The 22,246-nt window shown below is 48.6% G+C and overlaps 1 protein-coding gene across 1 annotated transcript in view; it reads right to left on the bottom strand.

Annotated features, from left to right (window-relative positions):
- The window catches only part of LOC120517098 (myosin phosphatase Rho interacting protein), a 119,274-nt gene that overhangs the window by 12,399 nt on the left and 84,629 nt on the right, over positions 1-22,246 (bottom strand). Inside the window, exons 15-19 of the mRNA XM_039739196.1 lie at positions 21,893-22,030; positions 15,209-17,881; positions 8,722-8,869; positions 7,349-7,466; positions 1,461-1,620 (exon numbers count right to left, since the gene is read on the bottom strand). Of these exons, the coding sequence (XP_039595130.1) occupies positions 1,461-1,620; positions 7,349-7,466; positions 8,722-8,869; positions 15,209-17,881; positions 21,893-22,030 (3,237 nt within the window). The remainder of the gene's footprint in view (positions 1-1,460; positions 1,621-7,348; positions 7,467-8,721; positions 8,870-15,208; positions 17,882-21,892; positions 22,031-22,246) is intronic.

The raw sequence follows: 22,246 nt of genomic DNA, 5'->3' as shown, positions 1-22,246 counted from the left end.
GATCTGCATAATTAAATCTGGACCACCCTGTATTCTGGTCTGGAGCGGGGGCTCGACAGGACTCACTTAGTCGCACACACACACTGGGTAACGAGGTCAGTCTGCAATGCTAGAAATACGCCGATATGAACACCACTTCATTATTTTCTCTACATATTGTCGTTCACGTCCTCCATACTGGTACGGGTGAATACTCGCCTGACAACAAAGATTTGATTCAGCAATTCCACTTAACAAACCAGTATGGATGCAGGTCATTCTTTTGTTATCCCCAACAGACTGGTGGTCCGAACTCAAAGCCGGTAAAGCAACCACTGTGCCATCCTGTGCCAAAGCTCACCCCCCACCTGCCACAAGTGCTACGCACATCCCATTCATTACAATACAATGAAGATACCGGGGGACGTATCGCGATGGAGTTAAAACGTTGACAGACATTCCTGCTAAGAGAACATCTGATTACATAACCAGTAGCTGCGGGTGCGTAGGGCAGGATCAAGCGCAGGTCAAACGCGCGACGCCAAAAGAAATCTCTCAGTCTAAAAGTGCGTTTTAAAAGATTTAGTGAAAATCTGAAAAAAGAAAAAAAGGTTGTTACACGCGTGGAATAAAAGGCAAACAAAGGAGAACAAAACGTCTCTCTCCTCTAAATGTCGCTTTCTTGTCAAACCCGAGTCGGTTCTAAACTTTCCTTTGCCTTCAGTCCGTGTAAACGTCCGGCGCTGCGCGTTCAACAGAGCGCGTTACATTTCATACTATTAGGCCCGGTTTAAACCCACGTGCCCTCCACGGCGTCCACACGGCAAGGCGGCTCACTAACCGAGACTATTCTGCAGTCAGAGGGGCAAAACGTAGTTCGAGTTCAACTTGAGGGGCTTGAAGACCCTCCCATAGACTATCCACTGATATACAGGCAGACATTTAATGGAATTTAACTAACTAGCAAATGGCTCTAACGTAACCGCATGAAGTGAACCAAAGTGGACCCCCAGGATTACAAGACGACGAAGACATTATATTTATAAAGCGCTTTTTAAGACCCAGAGAGAGGGGACCACACTTCAGGCACCAGGATGAGGGGATGGCAGCCATTTGAACCCAGAAAACCAACACACACAGGAGCTGCGATTAGGGGGTCAGAATGACCAGGCCCATGTCGGGCAAGTTATCCAGGACATCGGGAAACACTCCACTCTTTACGAATGATACCCAAGGACCTTTTAAGAGAGACAGGACCCCAGTTTTATGTCTCAACCGAAGGACATTGCCATTTTTACAGTATGGGGTCCCTGTCACTGCAGTGGGGCAATGAGGACCACAGGGTAAGCGCCCCCTGCGAACTGTCCTGGAGCGCCTGTGGCACGTCGGCTGCTGTATCATATAGCGTTACGTATATTAGGGCTAACTAGGGTCCTTTACGGCATCACCCGCCACCCCAAGTGCTCAGGTGGTTTTAGTACCTGATTATGTGCATTCAGCTCTTGATTTTCTCGCTGGCACTGCCTCAGCGCCTGCCTCTCTGCTTCCAGTGCCTGGGCAAGGTGGGCATTCTCCAGACACTTCTGAGAGTACTGTTCAGACAGGACTTCGATTTCACGCTGAAATGATGCCAGCTCTTCTCTGCCAAAGAAACACAAGCAAGCGGTTAGCATCGGGGGCAAGCCCACTTCCCCTCATACCTCCCCCCCCAGCTAGTCGTTGGCAATGTGAGTGCCAGTCCACATGGTGCTTCTTTAATGAATGCTGCCACTCAGAGATATTTGAAGAACAAGACACCAAGTTTTTTCTCTGTAGAAACAAACAAAATAGTAGACTCACATAGGGAATTCTGGGTAAATAACAAGAAACTAAGGACCTCCCTACAAATATGATGATGATGATGATGTCGTACACCTCCTTGCCTGGTACCAGACATACTGTACACTTTCTTCTAAATGATCTTTTTCTCCCCGATGTGTTTCTAAAGGTGAACTGGCAGCCGTCTATGGCTGGGCATACACTGCGATTCAAGCGACAAGTCGCACTGCATGATACGAGTCGCCAGATGTATGCGCTCAAACCGTACAGAGGCACGTTTGGCCTGTATGGAAGACACAATGTGGGTAGCTCAGACTGTTCGTGTACTTGGCGCAGATGGAGATGGTTTCACCTGCTGACATTCTGCAATAAACGTTTACCCATTCAGAAAAGCAATATGGCCGCTGGCATCTCAAAATGTCATCAAACAGAAGAGCTGCGTTGCTGACTGTTATTGTATTGTGCCCAGAAATTACAAAGAAAAGGAAAGAAAAAGGGCATAACTGGCAAACAATAAGGTCAACAAGGAAGCAGAGGGTGATGGCGTGAGGAACCTCTTCAGAAATGGCCGATGTTAAGGGTGGTGTCCAGCAGGGGGCAGTGCGTGGGCTGCTGCTATTGTTACTAAATATAAAAGATTTAGATAGGAATGTAAGGAACAAGCAGGTGAAGTCTGCAGATGATACCAAGGTTGGCAGATAATTTGGAATCTGTTAGATCAGCACAGAGGGACTTGGACAGCAGACAGGCTTGGACAGATTTGTGGACGATGAAGTTTAATGTCAGTAAATGTAAAGAATGACTCACAGGAAGTCAAAATGTGAGGTTTGAATACACAATGGGGGTCTGAACATCGAGAGTCCACCTTATGAGAAGGATTTAGGAGTCACAGTGGACTCTAAGGTATTGACCTCCAGTCAGTGTTCAGAGGACATTAAGAAGGCTTCACAGAATGTCAGGTTATATAGCGCCTTGACGTGTGCAGTACAAGACACAGGAGGTTCTGCTCAGCTTTATAACACACTGGTGAGGCCTCATCTGGAGTATCAGGTGCAGTTTGGGTCTCCATAAAGACGCTAGAGAAGGTCCAGAGAAGAGCGACGAGTGCAAGTCTAGGGCAGGGGCTCCCAAACTTTTCAGCTCATGACCCACAAAATAACCGTGCCAGTGACTCGTGACCCCCACTATCCTCGAAAGTGGTTAAAATATACAAATGTTGCGCGCAACGGTGCACATGCGCCAATAGGCCTATCCAAACATGAGCATGACAACACAAAAGAACACAATGGTCTAACAACCATATAATTTTTTTAAATAGTAATTTACTCATTTGTTTAATTTCAACAAAATCTCCTATCTTGTCCTATCGGTGTCTTTCCGTACCCGAGGACGATGGGCTTTCTGACGGTGGTGCGTCTCCGCTTTCCTCCGCTGGCCTATCTGCGTTGTCATTGGTTGATATTAACCAACGTTTCATTTCAACAAAAACAATATCCTAAGCATAAAGCGATGAAAATGACCTACACGTTACGTGCACACGTCGGAATGTTTAACATGGTGCTGTAAATTGATCTGCTGCAACTGACGCCATTGATGTGTCGTTAAACTGTCGTAATCACCTCTGGGGTCGCGATCGAACGGAAAGAAATTTGAAAGGCTGACGGCTTTTTAATTTGCATGTTTTTTTTAAATGTAACCATTAAACTACTAGTTTTTATCTTTTGTTAGTTATGGATAAAATGTTATTTCTAAAAAATTTTAAAAAAGTACTTGATTTCTTGGAAATCATCTCGCGAACCCCCCCCGGTCTAGGGGGAGAGTTATGAGAGAAAGATTAAAAGAGCTGAGCCTTCAAAGATGATGAAGAGGAGACCTGAGTGAAGGGTTTAAAATGATGAAGGTTATCAGTCCAGTGGATCAAGATGGTGACTTTAAAATGAGTTCATCAAGAACACGGGGACACAGCTGGAAACTTGTTAAGGGTAAATTTCGCACAAACATTAGGAAGTTTTTCTTTACACAAAGAACGATGGACACTTGGAATAAGAGAGCAAGTAGCGTGGTGGACAGTAAGACGTTAGCGACTTTCAGACCTCGACTTGACGTTAATAAGTGGACGGGACTGGCGAGCTTTGTTGGGCTGAACGGCCTCTTCTCGTCTCGAGCGTTCCGTTTTACAAAGAGAGTTGAATCGACACTAACATTCTGATTATGGCATTGATGCCAGCTTTTACCCCAATGGTGCCAAAGCAAATAGGCAACATTATCTCAAATCAGCCTCCCCAGTGTGCCGCCCAACCATGTGACATCCATTTTGAATTTTTCACCGCGTTGACAGATTTGGGGTCGGAGCTTCCAGCCTGTCGGGATTCAGATGAGGGGGTTCCCCCCATGGACGTTCAAGAGTGTTGGAGAGGAGAAGAACGAAGTGCTTAGCACAAAGTCTTGTAAACGTCCTGTTCACGTATGACACTGAAAGTACCGAAGTGCTGGTACCGTACGGTTTTAAAAATGAGGCGTCTGGTACTTCTTGAATTCTGGTCTACAGCGCAAAATTAATTGGAGGTAACTACAGTGTGTAATTTGCCACCGTTTGTGTTTGTTTCGTCAGACAGTTCTGTAATTTGAGATACTTTATTAACCTCCGAGGGGGTACGGTCTTTTCGCATGACCTTTGGAGATCAGCGCACAAATGGCCATCTAGCAGTATTTGTGTTGCTATATGACATCAAAAAGGTGAAAACGAGCAGGACAGACGCGACCCAACGCACACGGCCCAGTGGTCGCTATATGTCACATTGGCACAGGTTTTGGTGCCAGGCTCAGATAAACTGCTTCAGTGCTCTCTGGCCCCCCACACACACACACACACTCTCGCTGTGCCACACGGACACAATCAGGGAAACTGAAAGATGAAGGGAGGCCATGCAAACCCCACACAGGCTACGACCAGGCGGTGGATTCAGCCACCACAGGAGAAGAAGCCCCGAGATGCGTCCTGCCACAAAGTGAGGCGCTCCGAGACGAGCGTCACCACAGCAGCACGCATGCGGCTGACAAACGGCCAACACAAATGGAGCTCCCTGTTCAATTTCCTGTCTGTGCAGCCCACTTGCATACCCCCTCCTGTTGCTGGAAACAATCAGCGCAGCTTTCTGCGATCCATCTGTCGGTATCTGAAGTCACAACCAGCAGACAACTGTTTGCAGTTACTTGGCATCCTCGGATCTGAAAGGGTATCAAATAAAAAAAATCTCTCGCTGTTGGCATTATGTACGACTTGAACACACACACACAAAGGGGGTGACAGAGACTCAATGGCAGTCAAGAGTTTACACCAAGTTTAAAATGCCAAGCGTCCCCAAGGGAGAGAGAAAAGTCTCGCCTAAAAATAGAGGCCAATTTGTTTTCAGAGCACATCATCTGTTTCATATAAGCCCGTCTTGTCCATGAGGAATGTTTTCCCATACAAATTTGCTGGAAAAGAAGCTCAAAGGATGACATCTCACCACAACGCTGCCAGCCCCATTCAGCTACGGGGCACACAAACAGCTTACTTCAGTGCAGTGCGCTGGCACAGTGCTAAGGCCGGCTACCCCACCAATCCAGGACCTGGTGCTTGCGGTCAGTGTGGAGCGGGCGCAGCCTCCACATGGCGTTTACAGACGTGCACTTTAGATCGACTGGTGACTCCGCATGGTGGGTATTCCGGGGGTCCAGCCCCACGACCCTGAGAAAGCTTAACCCATAAACTGCCGCAACTGGCTATAGTCAGTGCCCTGTGCAATCTGCCAGCACGTCGGAGCTGATCAGTCCGTGCCAGCTCATGCCCACTGGCACCCCCCTAGCTGTCCCTGGGATCGAGCCGCTGCACTAGACGAGCCTGCCAGTGTCAGCCAGTTCAAGCGCAGTCGGCTCGGTGATTCGTCGATGGCGTCACTTGCACCTTGTATGTATTATAATAGATTGTTGCGGTAGTTTTTACAGTTCATTGGCAGGGTGTAAAATGATTAGGGTGGCAGTAATCCTGATGCCCTTTGTAGGTCTTCCATTAAACTTTCACTTTGTCTCGGTGAATTGTGACATTTCCTTAAAAAGTGCAGCAAAAATATTTGGCGTCCATTCTGTCAACCACATTTGGTTGACTGGAGCTGGACACCCATGGATTAGGAGAAGGGCACTGCATGGAGTTAAAATACCATCTGGACGTGGCACACAAGGCATCAGGCAGGCAAGCTTCTCTTCTGTTGGTTAGTATGTGGCAGTTTAAGGGTTAACATAACGTATGGCTGATGGGCCTCAAAGTGTAAAACACACACAGGAAACGGATGAGCGACTTTTGTCAAAAAGACCCCAGTGATTAACAGTCAGGGACCCAGGGCTCCAATCCCAGCGTGACGTCCGTTTCATATCATCCCACCTGCCTCCCACCATTCAAAGAAGTTCGGCTAACTGGGTGAGGTGATCAATAAGCGAGTCCTAAAGTGGCCATCTGTGATGTCCAGACTTGATTTCTGTCACATGTCCAGTGCTTTCAATGGTCTGTATTGGGCAGACTGGTGGAGTACTGGAGCCTAACACCACCTTATTCGCTCAACCTGCTGGTTAATAATGGACAAGGCCATCTCCTCCAAACAGCCAATCAAATGGCTACACAGCAAGAGGAAACGGTTAAGAGATGATCTGAGCGACTGTGACCCTGACGCAATTGCTGGCACCAGACATGGGGGGTTTGTGGTCTCCCTCCTGGGACTTTCACACATTACAGTCTCTGTCTCCAGAGTTTACGGGGCGATAGACCAGACAACACCCCGTGAGCAGCAGTTCTGCTAACAAAGAGCTCAGAAGACAGAGGACCACAAATCCTCCTGATGCACAGAATGGCACCTCTGAATGAAGAACCTGTTGGACTATAAAAGTACAGTGAGACTGTGACGGGCAAAAGTGGCCAACTAAAGATTATAAAAACACCATCTGACTGGGCAAATCTCAAATGGGTTGGCATTTCTCCTAAACTGCAGGAGTCCATGGGTCCATCCTAGCTTGGGTCAAGGGTACAGGCTGGAACTGGGAATGTCACGGTGTTCGTTTGGCAGTCTTTAAGACTCATAATGTCAGCTGAGCCTCATCTGAATGTCACACACATTGTTGGTGACCGCGTGTTTCCTGTCATTACGGCTGCAGTCCACCCTTTATCACGTGACTAATGCTCCATGTCACACGTCATCTTACGCTGGCCCCATGAACATGACATGACAAACAGGAAGAATAGAGAAGGTGCCACGCACCCCCAAACCTGCCCAATCCAAATGAACCGTAGGTGCGTAACGCTAAAAGGTCAGCATGGGTCAAAATCGCTAAGGAATATTCCCAATGTATTGTTACACCCGAGACTGGAATCATTCCGGCTTTATGGGGCTCCTACGCAGGAGCAGACAGGAGGGCCCAATAAAAACAGACCCTAAGAGTGTGTGTGTGTGTGTGTGTGTGTCAGGCTATGTGAGGACTGATGTTTCCGGTCTTCACGTGTGTACCACATGCGCATACTCACTCGTGCTGTCTTCGAATTTCTTCAATGTCTGCATTTTCCGTGTTGCTGTTCGCCTTCCTCGCTTTCTCCAACTCCTTCTCCAGCTCCATCCGGTGTGCATTTTTCATGGCCTCAATAGCTACAAGGGAAACACGTCAGCGGTCAAACAACTCCGCGCAACCAAGGATCATCAATCCAGACGCTTTTATCCCACATTTATCTGGCAAAGACATTTTGAGCATCCCTGAGAAATGAGATTGTAAAAAGCCACTTTCACCTACGGACACACGACAAAAACAGGGGATCCAGAAAAAGGGGGGCGGCTAAGCGCTGGTGGGGTGGCGAGATGTGCATCTCTGTGACCTTCCTTTGGGGGCACTCGCGTGTCATGTGGTGTCACAGGTCGGTCGCCTTATGGGCTCCTTTGTCACTGGGCAGGTCAACATGAGTGATGAGAGGTGAAATGCATGATGGGACGCTTTGTGTTACCGGAGAGCTTAAAGCCGTGGATTCCAGGACTGTATGTGGATTACGGATTTTAGAAACGTTCTCCTTTCCTTTATGTAATTTGTAAATGATGTCCACAATGCAGTTTGTGTGCTGTCGCCATGTCCTCCCATAATCCAAAGACCTCAAGTGTTCGCTTATCTAGGCTCCCAGCGGAGCTCCGTGTGCCCGTACAGTGCCTTGTGTTGTGCCCACTGCAGGCTCGTCGTGATCAACTGACAGTAACAAGGACCTGAAAGCATGAAGTGACGATGCTGTCCGAGGACAAGCCAAAGGTCTGACAAAAGACCAGTCGTTAAAAATGAAGCTCAAAACACGAAGCCAAAAAACCGGGGAAACAAAGTCACAAAATGGCTATGAAATCCTCTCACCCCGTACTATGGTGGCATGGCTCCTGTGACGCCATAAGTACCCGCCCGTCAGCGATAATCACATGCAGTCGTGTGACTCATGGCATCAACATTACAGGTGCAACGTCACCTGAATAAGGAGGTGGTAATAATAATAATAAAAGAGAACAAAACTTGCACAGGTGGTCCATTTTGCCAAAACCAACTCTGATTCCTGGCCGTGCCACTGCTACAGCTCCCTATGACCCTGAAATGACAGGATCGACGTCACAAAGTGTCTTCATTTAATAGGGGATTGTGACGCAGCCCAGCAGGGACAGGCGCACTTACCCAGACTCTGATGGGCTTCGGCTCCGTGTGCCCCTCAGTTTAATAACACGGCATCATACGAGAAGAGCCCAACTCTGCCCTGCATGTGATTCTTGTAGAGGCCCGACAGACGCCATTTCTGATGGTGAGCACGCCTGGCAAATCAATTCCAAGTTTTTCTGGGCCACGCCCACCCTCCCCGCCCGCCTGCACCCGTCACGCACTGACCCGCGATCGTGGCGGCCGTTTCCTCTTCCAAAAGTCGCTCCTTTTCATCTCGCAGTTTCTCCAGTTCCCGCTGGTGCTTGCGCTGCAGTTCTTCGATGACCTTCTGATGCGACTCCTCCATTGCAGCAAAGCCTCGCTCACAGGTCGCCTGCAGGGATAACAAAGGGATTCACTTTGGCCCCGTGGGTAGGGTGGTGGCATTCGGGCCCGGGCATTTATTAAGTCTACTGACACACAACACAAAGGGGCAGGCATCGCAGGACGAAGTGTTAGGGAGCCATCCTGCTGAAGGGTCTGCCACAATCATTAGTAACCCACAATGCATTAGTCGGGGGGTCATGCATCTCCACCCATGCCTCCTGCTGCAGACAAGCAATTGTAACCCCAAGATTAAAACCTGGAAACTTCTAGAGTCTCAAATTAATGTTCAGCGGATTCCTATCAGAAGTTGTAACTTTGGTTCTCGGGGGGATCAAAGTGACAGCAGGTCTTTGGGCCTAGCGACTGTTCGGTGACAAATAAGGTGGCGCAGTGGAAGTGCTGCTGTCTCGCCCCAAGACCACCATGGGATCGCGTCTCGGGTCCTCCTAGCCTGGAGTAGTGAGAAAAGCGTTCCGCAAATGTAAAGAGTTAACACGCCAAGGCACCACTTAGGGGTCCGGCTTCCCTTTCAGACTTCGGAGATTATCAAAGCCGCAGATTCAGAATGGAATCCTCCCCCCCCCTTTGATGTCGAGTGGTCCACACCTTTTGGATTGATGGATAAATTAAATTATTAAAAACAAAAACAACAACGAGGGGAAACCTCACCTGCCTTATGTGTGCGCGAGAAGGTGCGTCACAAATGGTGGTCTTACGTTGCTGAAAGGCGTTTTGTGTCCCTCTCTTTATGTTGTGCGTGGACTGGCATTCAGGACGGGGCACCTTGACAATGGAAGGAGGTGGCCTCTAGGTGGGGGTCTTCCAAATACACTCCCGCTTGGCTGCATGGGAATTGTAGTTCCGATGGGCAGCCCTGTCGGGGGTTTCCCGATTTTACGGAGCTTCCACCTGACCCGGATGTGCAGTGTGGTGGGGTCTGGTATGAAGGAAGATCCCCCAGTTCACTTGGAGAGTCAATGGAGGAGTGGAGAGATGAAAACGAGAGACTTTGCTTTGTTATACCAGCTTAATCCAGTTCAGGCTCTGGGGGGCAGCCAAAGTCTACCCCTCAACCCTGATGTGACACAAGCCAGGAACAAAACCCTGGACAGGACACCAGTGCACTGCGGCCCCCACAGTCTTATGGAGCTAATGGTTAAGGGTTCAAATCCATGTGACCCTCAGCTAGTCACCTGACCTGCCTGTGTGCCAACTGGGAAAACAAATGAAACGGACTCCACCTTTGGTCAAACAGGAAGAATAGAGAAGGTGCCACGCACCCCCAAACCTGCCCAATCCAACGGAGGGTGGCAGGCAGCTGGAGCCAATCCCAGGAGCATCGGGGGGGAGTTCAGTGGGGTCCTTTGTGAAACGGCAGGCAGGAGCACACGGCGTCTTTATTGACAGCGCAACTCAACGACAAGACTGGTGGAAATGAAAAACCTGCTGCCACTGTGGCCCTCCAGTACCACCAGCACAAAGCCCAGAATTACTGTAAACATTCGTCTTCCCAAGCCTTGAGAGACGCAGCAGCATTAAGGCAACGGCCCAGGACAGTAAGAGCGGTCCACAGCGAGGGTGCTGCGTTAGTCTGTCCAGCGTCCCCTTGGTGTACGCGGTGGTCCTCGAATTACAAACAGAGGGATGGACGACACAAACGGTGTAAAAGGAAGAGCGCAGGAGCCACGCGCTTACTGAATGAACATGAAGCCCACACTCGCACAGAGGAGGAGTCTGAGAGGTGCAGTGTGGGGACTCCGCCAGCAGGTGGCGCAGCACGAGTGGAGAGGATTGCAAGAGCCAAGAATACAAATGAGTGGGGGTGTCGAGGGCTACCCCAGAATCTACACGGTCACATCTTTGGTGTTTAGACAGTAAATACGCACGGGACGTCCAGACACTCCAACGTGAAGCGCTGGGCAAATGAAGAGTCTGCTTCGGCCGATTCTGGGGCGCAGAGCCCATCATGGAGTCACCTCAGGGGTGCGGCTGACCAGAACAGAATCCAAGCAGAGGCAGGGAACCTGCAAACTCCACTGAGATGACGAAGGGTGTGGATTTAAAGTTGAGATGTCAGGACCGTCAGGCAGCAGCGCCGAGCAGAGCACCACCGTGAGGGTCCGGAGTGAAGTTATAAAGAGACCCTGAGCGAATACTGGGCACACACGCACACACTTGGGGGCGACATTCACAAGCACACACCCCACCGTTTACTGATTCTGTACAATTTGTAAGTCTTAATGGCTTTAAATCGTTTGGGGAAAAACAAAAGCAAAAAACGTGGCCCAGCAGTGAAGGCTTTAGTCACATGATGGTCGTCTCCTACAGCTTTAATCGCACAGACCTCCGAGTCCACTCCGACACACACGAACGGCTGCACCGTATGGACGAGCCTGCTGGGCACAATGACACAAAAAGGTCCGAGTCACAGCAGTCACAGCCATGACGTCTTTTCACTTCAGTAAAGGACTCAATAGCCAAACCGTGTGCCAGGCTGAGCCCATCGGTTAGCAAAAATCGACATAAAGCACCGCAACGGTTTCTCATCTTTGAAGTTGCTCTGGGAAAAGGTGCCAGTTAAATACACAAATATATCTGAATCAGTAACGGAAAAAAAGCCATCGCTTCATGCCAGAAGTTTAGAATGTTAAAAACGTGAGACCCAAAACAAGTTTTACTGACTCCTCGTGTCCTGCGGTCCATCTTCAGCTACTGCAGAGAACACACGGAGATGAAATGCTCAAAGAGTATCGCCATTCAGGGAGACCGGACGCGCCCAACACGGCAAGTCTGCGAGACAGTTTGGGTCTTACAGTGTATTGAAAAAAATTGAGGAAACAGAAAAGTCCGTCTGATATGAGAGAGAGAGACCCCCGTCCTCACCGCCATGTTAATTTAAGCTCCTCTGCTCGTCTCTCATTGGTCACTGATGTTTCACGTGTGACATTAAGGGACAGCACATACCAAAAAAAAAACAAGTAACCCCCCCCCAGTAAAGAATGACACGTAGGAAGTAAAAATGTGAGGTTTCGATACACAATGGGAGGTCAGAAAATCGAGAGTCCACCTCATGAGAAGGATTTAGGAGTCCCAGTGGACTCTAAGGTCCTCCAGTCAGTGTTCAGAAGTCATTAAGAAGGCTCACAGAATGTCAGGTTATATAGCGCCTTGACGTGAGGAGTACAAGTCACAAGAGGTTCTGCTCAGCTTTATAACACACTGGTGAGGCCTCATCTGGAGTCCTGGGTGCAGTTTGGGTCTCCATAAAGACATAACAGCACAACAGAAGGTCCAGAGAAGAGCGACGAGTGCGAGTCTAGGGGACGAGTTATGAGGAAAGATTAAAAGAGCTGAGCCTTCACAGATGATGAAGAGGAGACCTGACTGAAATGTTTAAAATGATGAAGGGAATCAGTGGATCAAGATGGTGACTTTAAAATGAGTTCATCAAGAATATGGGGACACAGTTGGAAACTTGTGAAGGGGAAATTTCACACAAACATCAGGAAGTTTTTCTTTACACAAAGAACGATAGACGTTTGGAATAAGCGACCACGTAGTGTGGAGGACAGTAAGGGACTTTAGGAGCTTTCAAAACTCGACTTGATGTTAATAAGTGGACAGGACTGGCGAGCTTTGTGGGGCAGAATTGCTTGTTCTTGTCCAGAGTGTTCTAATGTTCTAGTACTACAAGACTGTTGGTCGCACAGATCAAACACGTGTAACATTTACAATTTGAAACTGGGGGGCTCAGAGTAGTCAAATAATCACCAGGTGATCTGGGAGGACAACCACAACCCTAAACCTAACCCTGACTGGGACACCTCCAGCAATCATCAGAAGGGTTGAATCGGGCCGTTTACGTCATAACGCGTGCCTAACGTTTCTTTTTTTTTTTTACTTTCTCGTATACGAAATGTAATGTGATCATCCAAAAATTTGATGTCGAGATTTTCATGAATCGATGTTTTAGAGATCTCCGAGTCCGAAAATACCATTTTTAGAATTGTCTGTCAGTCTGTGTGTATAAACACGATAACTTGAGTCAAGTACAAAACGTTGATTTCTATCGACTGTTGGGCTCGTTCCGCTAACCAGGGGTACTTTACCTTTTATTCATGCAGCTGTAGAGTTCAATTTATTCAACTTTACTTTTATAATAATTGGTCAACATTTTCCTCATTTGATTTGTTGTGGATGGTTCTTTAATGTCCATAGCATAAAAATCTAACCCGTGTCTTTCGGTTTACTCCTCAAACATCCATCCCCACATCAGAGGATACGAGAAAGTCGAGGGGAGAGCCCTCCCGATGTTTTATAAACGCACAGACTAAACAGGAACACGTTGATGAAAGGCCCGACGAGTCCCTAGAAACACAGACGCCTGCTTTCCTTTGTTTTAACGTATTCTGGGAGCCTCGGCCTCCATGCAAGGCAGGAGTGGTAAAGTAGAGGGCAGCCTTGGGTGTACCGTGTGCCACATCTACCAGGTCATTATGGAGGACGCCGGGTCACTTGCCGTCATTCAGTGGTTTAGTGTGTTAGCACAACGATTGGCCTTTTTTTCCTCCGATACCCAAGCTGCCAACGGTTTCAGGGTTGGATTGGTATCAAAAGCAGGTTTGGACCTCAGTACTGGTGCCAAAACGATTCCGAAGCAAATAACAGAGAACTGTAATCCTCCCTTGTTTTATTCCAGAATCCTAATGTGCCACACAACTGCTCCCCTCCCTGGTGGTCCAAGCCATTGCACCACACTGCACACCACTTCCCGTGTGACGCCGTTAAGCCCGGATTGTGCTGAAAGCAGGAAGTCCTAATCGTGTCTTGAGTAATAAGGGACCCCCATCATGTCCCAATCGTATCGAAGTGCACAGCAAATGTCGAAGGAAGGGGGCCGTGAAAGTGAGAGGAAAGCGGATATCTACTTCTGGCACTGAAGATCCTGAATCGCTGCCATATTGTCTTCAAGTTTGGGTTCCACAGTCCTTTGTCCTGTTCCGGTACGCCACACCACACGGCACATTTATACACTCAGACCTGCAGTCTTCACAGTGTGACCCCCAAGAAAATCGCAGAACATGACCACCAATACAAAAACAGAACCTTGCTGAAGTGCCGCAGTACGGCGTCCACCATGTGTTCCTCTAGTTAGAGATGCGTTTTAAAAGTTGCCAGAGCGCTAAGAAGGACCCAATCTAACAGATCTAGCAGACCGTCCTTGGGTTATAAAACAAATACTCGGCGCATCATGTTTACGGGCGGACATTACGAGAGTTTGAGGCCTGTGATGTAAGGAACAGAGACCCCCATACATTAGTCTGAGCCGGGCCCGTACGCAGTGCCCTACCGATAACACGGCTATTCAGAACATACAGAAAAGGCTCCGATAATCGTGAAACGCCAGGCCAGAGTGAACGGCAATTCAGCACCGTCAGGATCACGAGCTGTGCAATGGAGACCGTGCTCTTCACAGCAGTGGTAGGACTGTCTCTACGGTGAGCCCCCCAAAAGATTAAATGCATTCAAATAAGTGGCCAACTCGAGGACTTCAATAGTGCGCCTCTAGGCCTGCAGGTGTCATGGCGCCTTTTGGTTGGCACGGTGTTATTGTTGGATATTTGGTCAGACACCTCCGTCCAAAGTGACTTAAAAGGGCGAGATACGGTACAACAGTTTCCACAGTTGGGGCACTCGGCACGTTAAGCGGCTCACCTCGGTCTTGTTAGCGAGTTATTGAACGTTACATGTGGTCTTCTGCACGTCTAGAGCTTGACACATCCTAATGGACAAGCCGCCACCTCACTAGGATGGGCAAAACCTCTGCCATGTCAACTGAGCTGGAGAGACCTTCGAGACTGGTAAGGTAAGAAGGACTAGTGGGAGGAAGGAGTTTACCACAGAGCACTACAAACACACATGACGTCCAGCTTCTTTGGAACCTGTTTTTTGGGGTCAAAATGCCAACATTTCTGGCTCTGAATGGTGAACTTATTTGTGTTTTTTACCCTTTCAGATAAGTTTCGTTTTCCTTGGGGTAGGGAGATACAAGACTGGTTAATGTTCAACACGCACACACGTTTAAGAGTCGATGGACAGCACAAAAGCCATCTGGGACAATTTCTGTTTTCATTCGCTCCAAACGGTCCAATTAACTCATCCCAAACAGGTTCCTCAGAAGCCACCGGAAACACCAGACCCATGCACATAGAGGGGTTATGGACAACATGCAGCACTAGAAGACAGCAGAACTGTAGTAGAGGTGAGGGGGTGTTAAGAGGTCAAAGGGGACGCCACAGAAGGTTACAAGGCAACACGGAGGAAAAGTAGAAAGGAACACGGCCACCTTCAGGTTCTCCAGATCTTTCTCGTATTTCTGCTGAATGGATGCAAGATCGCCGTCGCATTCCCTCCGCTTCATTTCATCTCTCATGGCATCAATCTGAGATTCCAGCTCCTCGATCCTCTCTCTGAGAAGGGGCACCGAGTGCCCTCCATCACATGCCTCCTCTGCCTCTACCATTTCTGAGTCCTCCTCTGGTGCTCCTATTTCAAAGGTCACTCGCTTTGCCAGGTCTGGCACCCTTTCCTCCGCCTCCTTCCTCAGTCGCTCAATCTCACGCACGTACGCTTCCTCCATCCGCCGTTTCTCCACCACATACTGCTCCTGCCTTTTCTGCATCTCCAGCTCATGCTTCTTCTTTAAGTTCTCCATGCAGATTGTGAGGGAGTCTATTTCCTTCACGTTCTCCTCCAACTTGAGCCTCAAGATTTCTTCTGCCTTTGCAACTTCCCGTCTGAGGTTCTCAATTTCCGATTCGTAAGCATCCTTGACCTCACGCAGCTCCTTCTTGTGCTTGGCTGCCATATCTTGCATTTCTATGGCCTTATCGAGCGAGTCGATCGGCTCTCCGTCAATCTGAATGCGCATCATGTCGTCATTTTGACTTTTCGGACTTTCGCCTTCTCCTTTCACGTCCTCACGAGTCACCTCCAAATGGCTCGGCTGCACCTTTACTCGCAGGTCGTTCTGAAGAGCCTCTAAGCAGCTCATCGCATACTGCACCAGAGCCTGCATGGTAGCATCCTGAAGAACGAAGGCCCAGGACTCCTCGGTTGACTTCACATGGTAATGAAATTCTGGGAGAGAGTCCAAAACGTCAGTTAGGTTCAGCGCCAAGGACATCAGTTCGTCATCTGAAAAAGCTTCAATACCTGAAGCAATCTCACTCAATAGGAACGCTTTGACTTGAAGGTTCTGCAGAACTTCACTCAAAACACGTTGGTCCCACCAGTCTGCACAACTCTGCCCGTCAACGAACTTCCCGGCTTCTTCCATCGTTTTCCCTTGCTGACCGTCGCTCACACTTGCACAGACTCTACTTGTGCCGAGCTGTGGGTCACGTTTAGGGAGGCTGGCTTCAGGAATGTGGCCAAGTCTGCCGGTCAGGAGCAGCATCTTCAGTTTGAGCAACTTGCTCTCGGCCAGCTTACTCAAGAAACTGGAAGCCATCACACCATCTGCTCCCTCACAAGTGCTTTTATTCGCAACACTGGACAAACGAAACCAGAAATCCCTTTCGACTTGGAGGGTTCGAAGAACTGATTTGTACTTTTGGAGACCTTCAGTCTGAGCAACACCCACACTGTCGTCCTGCAACTTTTCCGAACACAATTCAGTCTTCTGAACGTGCTCCACGACACTCTGAAGAGCACTCGCTTCTAGCTTCATCTTTTCAATCACACACTTAATTTTTCTTTCATCCGATATCTCGGACTGCACGGTTCCTTTCCCATAGCAGCCCTCGATCGCCCTTTCGCTCTTCCTTTCCGCTTCTAGAAGCTTCTGCCTGTAGAAGTTCTCCACCTCCTTATTCTGCAGTTTCAGCTCCTGGTTCTGGGCCTGCAGCTCACTAAATGACAATTCCATCGACTTCAGCCTACCTTCCTGCTTTGCCAGCTTGGCTTCGGCAGCCTCCAACTGCAGACGGAGTCGCTGCTGGTCTTCCAGTAGCTGCTGGGTATCATCATGACCCGCCAGCTGGAAGCCCAAACCTTGCAGGGTTGCCTCCTTCAAATGGAGTTTCCTCTCGGTCTCCTTCAAGCTGCTCTCCAACACCTCCAGATTGATCAATGCTTCTTGCAGTTTCTGCGACTTCTTATTCAGTTCCTTCTCGTAGAATTCTCTGTCTAGGAGGTCTGCCTTGCTCTCCGCAAGCTTGGCTTTTACTTTACTCAACTCTTCAACGACTTGCAAATGCTGCTGCCCACCTTGCCAGCTAAAAAGCTCTGCCTTCAGTCTTTCTATTTCTCGGTCTGCTTCCGTCAGTTGATTTACGATTTCTTGACAACGCTGATGCAGAACTTCATTTTCATTGGTCAACAACTCGACATCTTGGGCGAGCTGTTTCACGGTTACCTCACTGAACTCCATGTGCTCCTCCATCGGCCTTGTCGGACAGCCAGTCTTTGGCTGCGGTGGTCTACTCAACACCCCCTCCATGTCCTCGAGTCGGCCTTTAAACTCTTCGGCTTGCTCCTCGGCTTTAGTCAGGAGGTGCTTGAGGGCTTTCACTTCGGCCTCATGGAGATTCTGGCAGCCCCTACAAAATTCGAGCACCCCCTTCTCACTCGCCACGCACCGAGAGCCGCTCTCATTCGCCAACCTCAACATCGGACCCTTTTCCTGCAGCCGACAAGCGTCTTTGGAGGCAAGCAGTCTCGCCAGGTCCCACAGGGACATGGGCTTCTCGGATAAGAGACTCTGGACTTCCCGCAGGTTTTCTTCGCAGTCGTCCAACTCCACGCCTAAGGTTCTTGCCATTTCCTCTCGGTCTGGGGTCTCGCCGAGCGCGAGACCCAGCTGGGCCTGCATGCTCCGTTTCTTAATCTCTTGCTGCTGTAGGATCTCTTTGGTTTCTTGGTATTTCTTTTTTAGGCTCTGAGCTTGAGAACTGATCAACTCTTGCTGCTGCTTCTGGGTCTCCAGTTCAGCGTGAAGACCCAAAGGGGAATCCAGCTTAGAAAAGGGGGACCAAAGAGTGGTTAACATTCAGCAGAGACCCCCCACAACCAAAAAAATAAATAAATAAAAAATAAAAGAAATTGATCAATGACAGCAGAACCCGAAATCTCATCTCTGACATACACAAGGTCTGCGAGAAGAGGTCGGTATTTCTACAACCTCCGCCCGCAGACGGAACAGAACAACAATTAAATAGCACAGTTGCATTTCATTAGGACAGAATTCTTCTACATGACAGTCAAAATGACGAGAACACTAGAAAAATATTAATGGCAGACATTAGTAAATGACAGGAAAAAAAGCAAGCAGATAAATAGGTTAGCAGCTGTTTTCATGGAGTAAGTAATGCAAAGTTAGTACTTGAAAAGCAACTTCTGGACAGACACACACACACACAGGCCGCTTCGTTTTATTTCCTGAAAGGCACGAGCCTCAACGATTTAAGCGTTCCTCATGAGAGGATTCGACACCCACTCTTATAAACCAAGCAAAAAAAAAAACAAGGACCCAAATACAAAAGCTGTGGTCTCACCGGGCACACCGGCCGATGACATTCTAGCAGTACAAGTCGCTCAAAGCCAGACGACTTTCTAGAAGGGACACTACGATGGACGACAAGACGTTGCTTCACAATAATTCAAGTGCTTCATCTGCTCCCTCACTACCACAGGGGTTTGTGATGGTCGCTCCTCTCAGCACTTCGAGTGACAAGAATGGCTCAACCAGGACAGTCGGCCATATACATCGGTGGATCTCGGCAAGCAGGCTGCAGCTCTTAAGCTTAAAGCAGACCCCAGAAATTTCAAACAAAACCTTAGATACGTGGAATAAAATTACAAAGTAGGGTGGTAGGGCCTGGGACTTCGGGGACCTTTCATTCTGGAGGGTGGCACCGATTAGCCTGTTCATGTCCAAATTGTTCTAATGATGAAAATCCACTTTGTTTAGAGATCAGATCAAGGTATCCAGCTCGCCTGTCCACTCTGTTCACATTGGCTCGATCCAACTGGAAGACGCATGGACCCGAGCCCCATTTTCGTCTGTAGATCTCAATCGTGACGTCACTGAGAAGTCACTCGCGTACGTCTAAATGAACTGTTTTAATATGACTTATCAACTTTACCCAAAGGCTAACGGTTTCTTTAGTTGTACTGCCATTTTGAAGTCGGCTGCTATGAAGCCGCACTTTGTTGGGGGAAGGCGTAACTCGTCCACGCGAGGTCATGTAGCTGTGGTCAGAAGGTTATGGTGGCCATCTTTAAAAGAGTGAACCACCTGCACTACCCTATTACCCAAGCACAAGAAATGCGTTTCATTTTTGTACTTGTCTCCTTCCTTTGAGTATCACCTGCAGATTAAATTCGGACTACTCTCCGTGTTTGCTGTGCTTCACTCAGCGTTAATAATTTGAAACGTGAACCACAGAACTCGTCGCCCAGCGCGTTTACATGCACTTTAATAACCCGCATATCCTCCAGACACCCAGCTTAACCATGTAGGCAGACCAGAAGCTTGGTCTCCGAGAAGCTGAACTTACAGACGGACCTCCCTCACCCTCCATCTCCGCGAGTATCCCAGTGATGTGGCTGTGGTTAAGGAGCTCGTAGACTGCGCGTGTTTACTGTGCGTGTTTACTGTGCCCTGCTAGCCGGTGGGTGTTCTAGCTTCACACAAACACTTAGCACCCATGGGTAGAAAGTGCTGGAAGGGTCCACAAACAGGGAAGCACTTGGGTGGTCACATCATTCCTCGATATTTGTGAAACTGCTAAATTTATGTTTACATTTACTTAACTGGGTGACTTACGACATTTGTGAGGCGATCGGTTCCATTTCTTTTGGAATTCCAGTTGGCATGCAGGCAACTTGTCACGTGACTTGCTCAGGGTCACACAGTGGTGTCAGTAGTGGGATTTGAACCCACCACCTCAGGGTATGACGTCCAAAGCCTTAAACACTGCACAACAGCACTACACGCCTGCATGTTGATGAGCTGAATGAACCGGAGATGCAGACTCCACGTTTTTTTTTTTTTGGAATCATGGGGGTCGTCGATGTTTAGGACATCAGAGCGTCTCGCCAATAGAGAAGTCCCATAAGTGGACACACAGGTCACTCTCCTTATCCCAGTTTGGTGTGCGCACCTCAACACACTCACTGATGCTACAGGAATGTAAATCTCTTCAAATCCCTCTTGTGTCTTTGTGGCCATTAACTGTACAGACGTCACAAAAATAAACCTGGTGCTGAGGTCCGCGTCTCTGTTGGTATCAAAGGGGCACATAAGATGAAGGCCATCCACTGAGAGAACGGGGCGCGCCGGAAGACCTCGAGGAGACTGCTTCTCTCAACTGCAAGGAAAGAAGATGTCCATCCATTACAGAGGGGATCAAGCTACGGCTGTTCTTTGAGCACAGTGGTGCTGCACATCTCACAGATAAACTTCTGGAGCACAGCAAAATGTGCCCAGAGCGTGAAGGAAGGTACCTGGAGTTGGAAAAGGTCCACAAAACCCTGAGGGACTTCTGGATGCCAATGACCGAAGAGTCACACAAGTTATCAGTCAACCCTCAATATTCACAGCGTCAAGAAAACAAGGGGTCACACAATGGTACATCACATGGCCTTTGTCACACACGTGTGAATAGGAGGACATTGTATGGACCAAGTCAAGGTAATTCCACGCAAGGCCAGGAGGTGGCAGTGCACTAAATCTTCTCCTGTTTTCTCTACAGACCAGCCGCGGGAAAACCTGTCTGACTCAACCTTGAAGATGTCCCTTCCGGTTCTGGCACCTCGACTGACGTCAGAAGACGGTCACTTCCGATCGGACTATGTAAAACCGCCATCTTCGCAACTCAACTTCAGTTCTGTTTTGAACTCATCTTGTGAACATCTCTGTTCCTTTAAAAGCCTTTTGCAGCCAGGGATATTACACGGGTGGCTGCCCCAAACCTTTTTAAGTGTGGCGAGTCGGACCCTTTTTACAGTGGTGTAGTCAGCAGGATGATGACCTCCTGCAAAGATGGCGGCTTTAAAATAGTCAGACTGGAAGTGACTGTCTTTGGACGTCAAAACGAGGCGCCGGAACCAGAAGTGACGTCTTCAAGGTTGACTCGGACAGGTTTTCCCGCAGATGGTCTGTAGAGATAACAGGAGAAGAGTTAGGGGACCCCGCCACCCCCTGGCCTGGCGTGGAATTACCTTCACTTGGCCCACACGACATCCTCCTATTTGCACGTGCGTGACAAAGGCCATGTGATGCACCATCTGAATCAGGTGATCAGATATATAGAGGACATTGAAATGTGCTGCAAGGATTAAGGAGTCACACAAAAGGGGTCATCTCAATGTGTAATGGCTGCCAAGAGCTGGAAGACGACATTTTTCCCCACACAGCACCTTTATGTGCAGCCAACACGTACAACCGGCGATGACAAATTCATCCCATTAAACAGGGTTCTTCAGAGATCTTTGGCCCAATGACCACATAGGATAAAGAGTGCACAATCCACCTGGGACACCCCCTCCCCCCCTTACCCCAAAAGCTTCCATTTACACCCCGAGGCCATCCCAAACGTAGACATTGGAATGAGAATTACTTGGAGGATGCATGGACTCTCGTCTCTAAGGGTTACAATATGAAGACTCTGGTAAGCATGCGGTTATTGACACATGGAGGCACACTGCACTCTGAACATCTTCTACTGAGCATGGCATGTAGTCGACCCATGAAACCCCATGCAGTTTGAAACAAGTACCAGATGGACAATTCCTAACTAACACAACTGGGTTGAAATTGCAGGCTGGAGGGGAACAACTAGAGAAATTGACAAATGGAAGCGAAAGGCTCAAGAGATCCCGCTTCCTCCTTTACTCATGCAGATGTCCATGCAAGTTTCTGTTGGTCAGTTGTCAGTTTTTAAATGAGTCATGCAAGGCTACACAAGACCAATCTACACCTTCTACACTCTAGACAGGTCCAAAGCCAACAAGTGGAACCTACCGGGGAAATGTATCCCGCACGCACTTGCTGCTCCCGCTCCATGGCACTTCGAAGCTCCATCTCCAGCTCCTGTTTCCTTTGGTTCGACTCCACCAGCTGCCGATGACAATTTTCCAGTTGAGCCTGGAGCTCTTCGACCTGAAAGAGTCAATGGACGTTATGTGGTGACATTCTCGGGTTAAGGAACCGGAGCATTCCAATACCCACCTCAGGATGGACAAGCAGAACAAGAGAGAAAACAATGAAGTGGAGGTGATGTTGTGTTCAGAGATTCCCAGCAGGAACCTTCACTTGAACCCAATTGGACCATCTGGACAGAATTTTGTTATTTTCAACTTATATGGACCCACTACA

This window comes from Polypterus senegalus, chromosome 17, assembly GCF_016835505.1.
Source record: "Polypterus senegalus isolate Bchr_013 chromosome 17, ASM1683550v1, whole genome shotgun sequence".
In the NCBI taxonomy this organism is placed as follows: domain Eukaryota; kingdom Metazoa; phylum Chordata; class Cladistia; order Polypteriformes; family Polypteridae; genus Polypterus; species Polypterus senegalus.
This window is presented reverse-complemented; position numbering and strand designations above follow the sequence as displayed.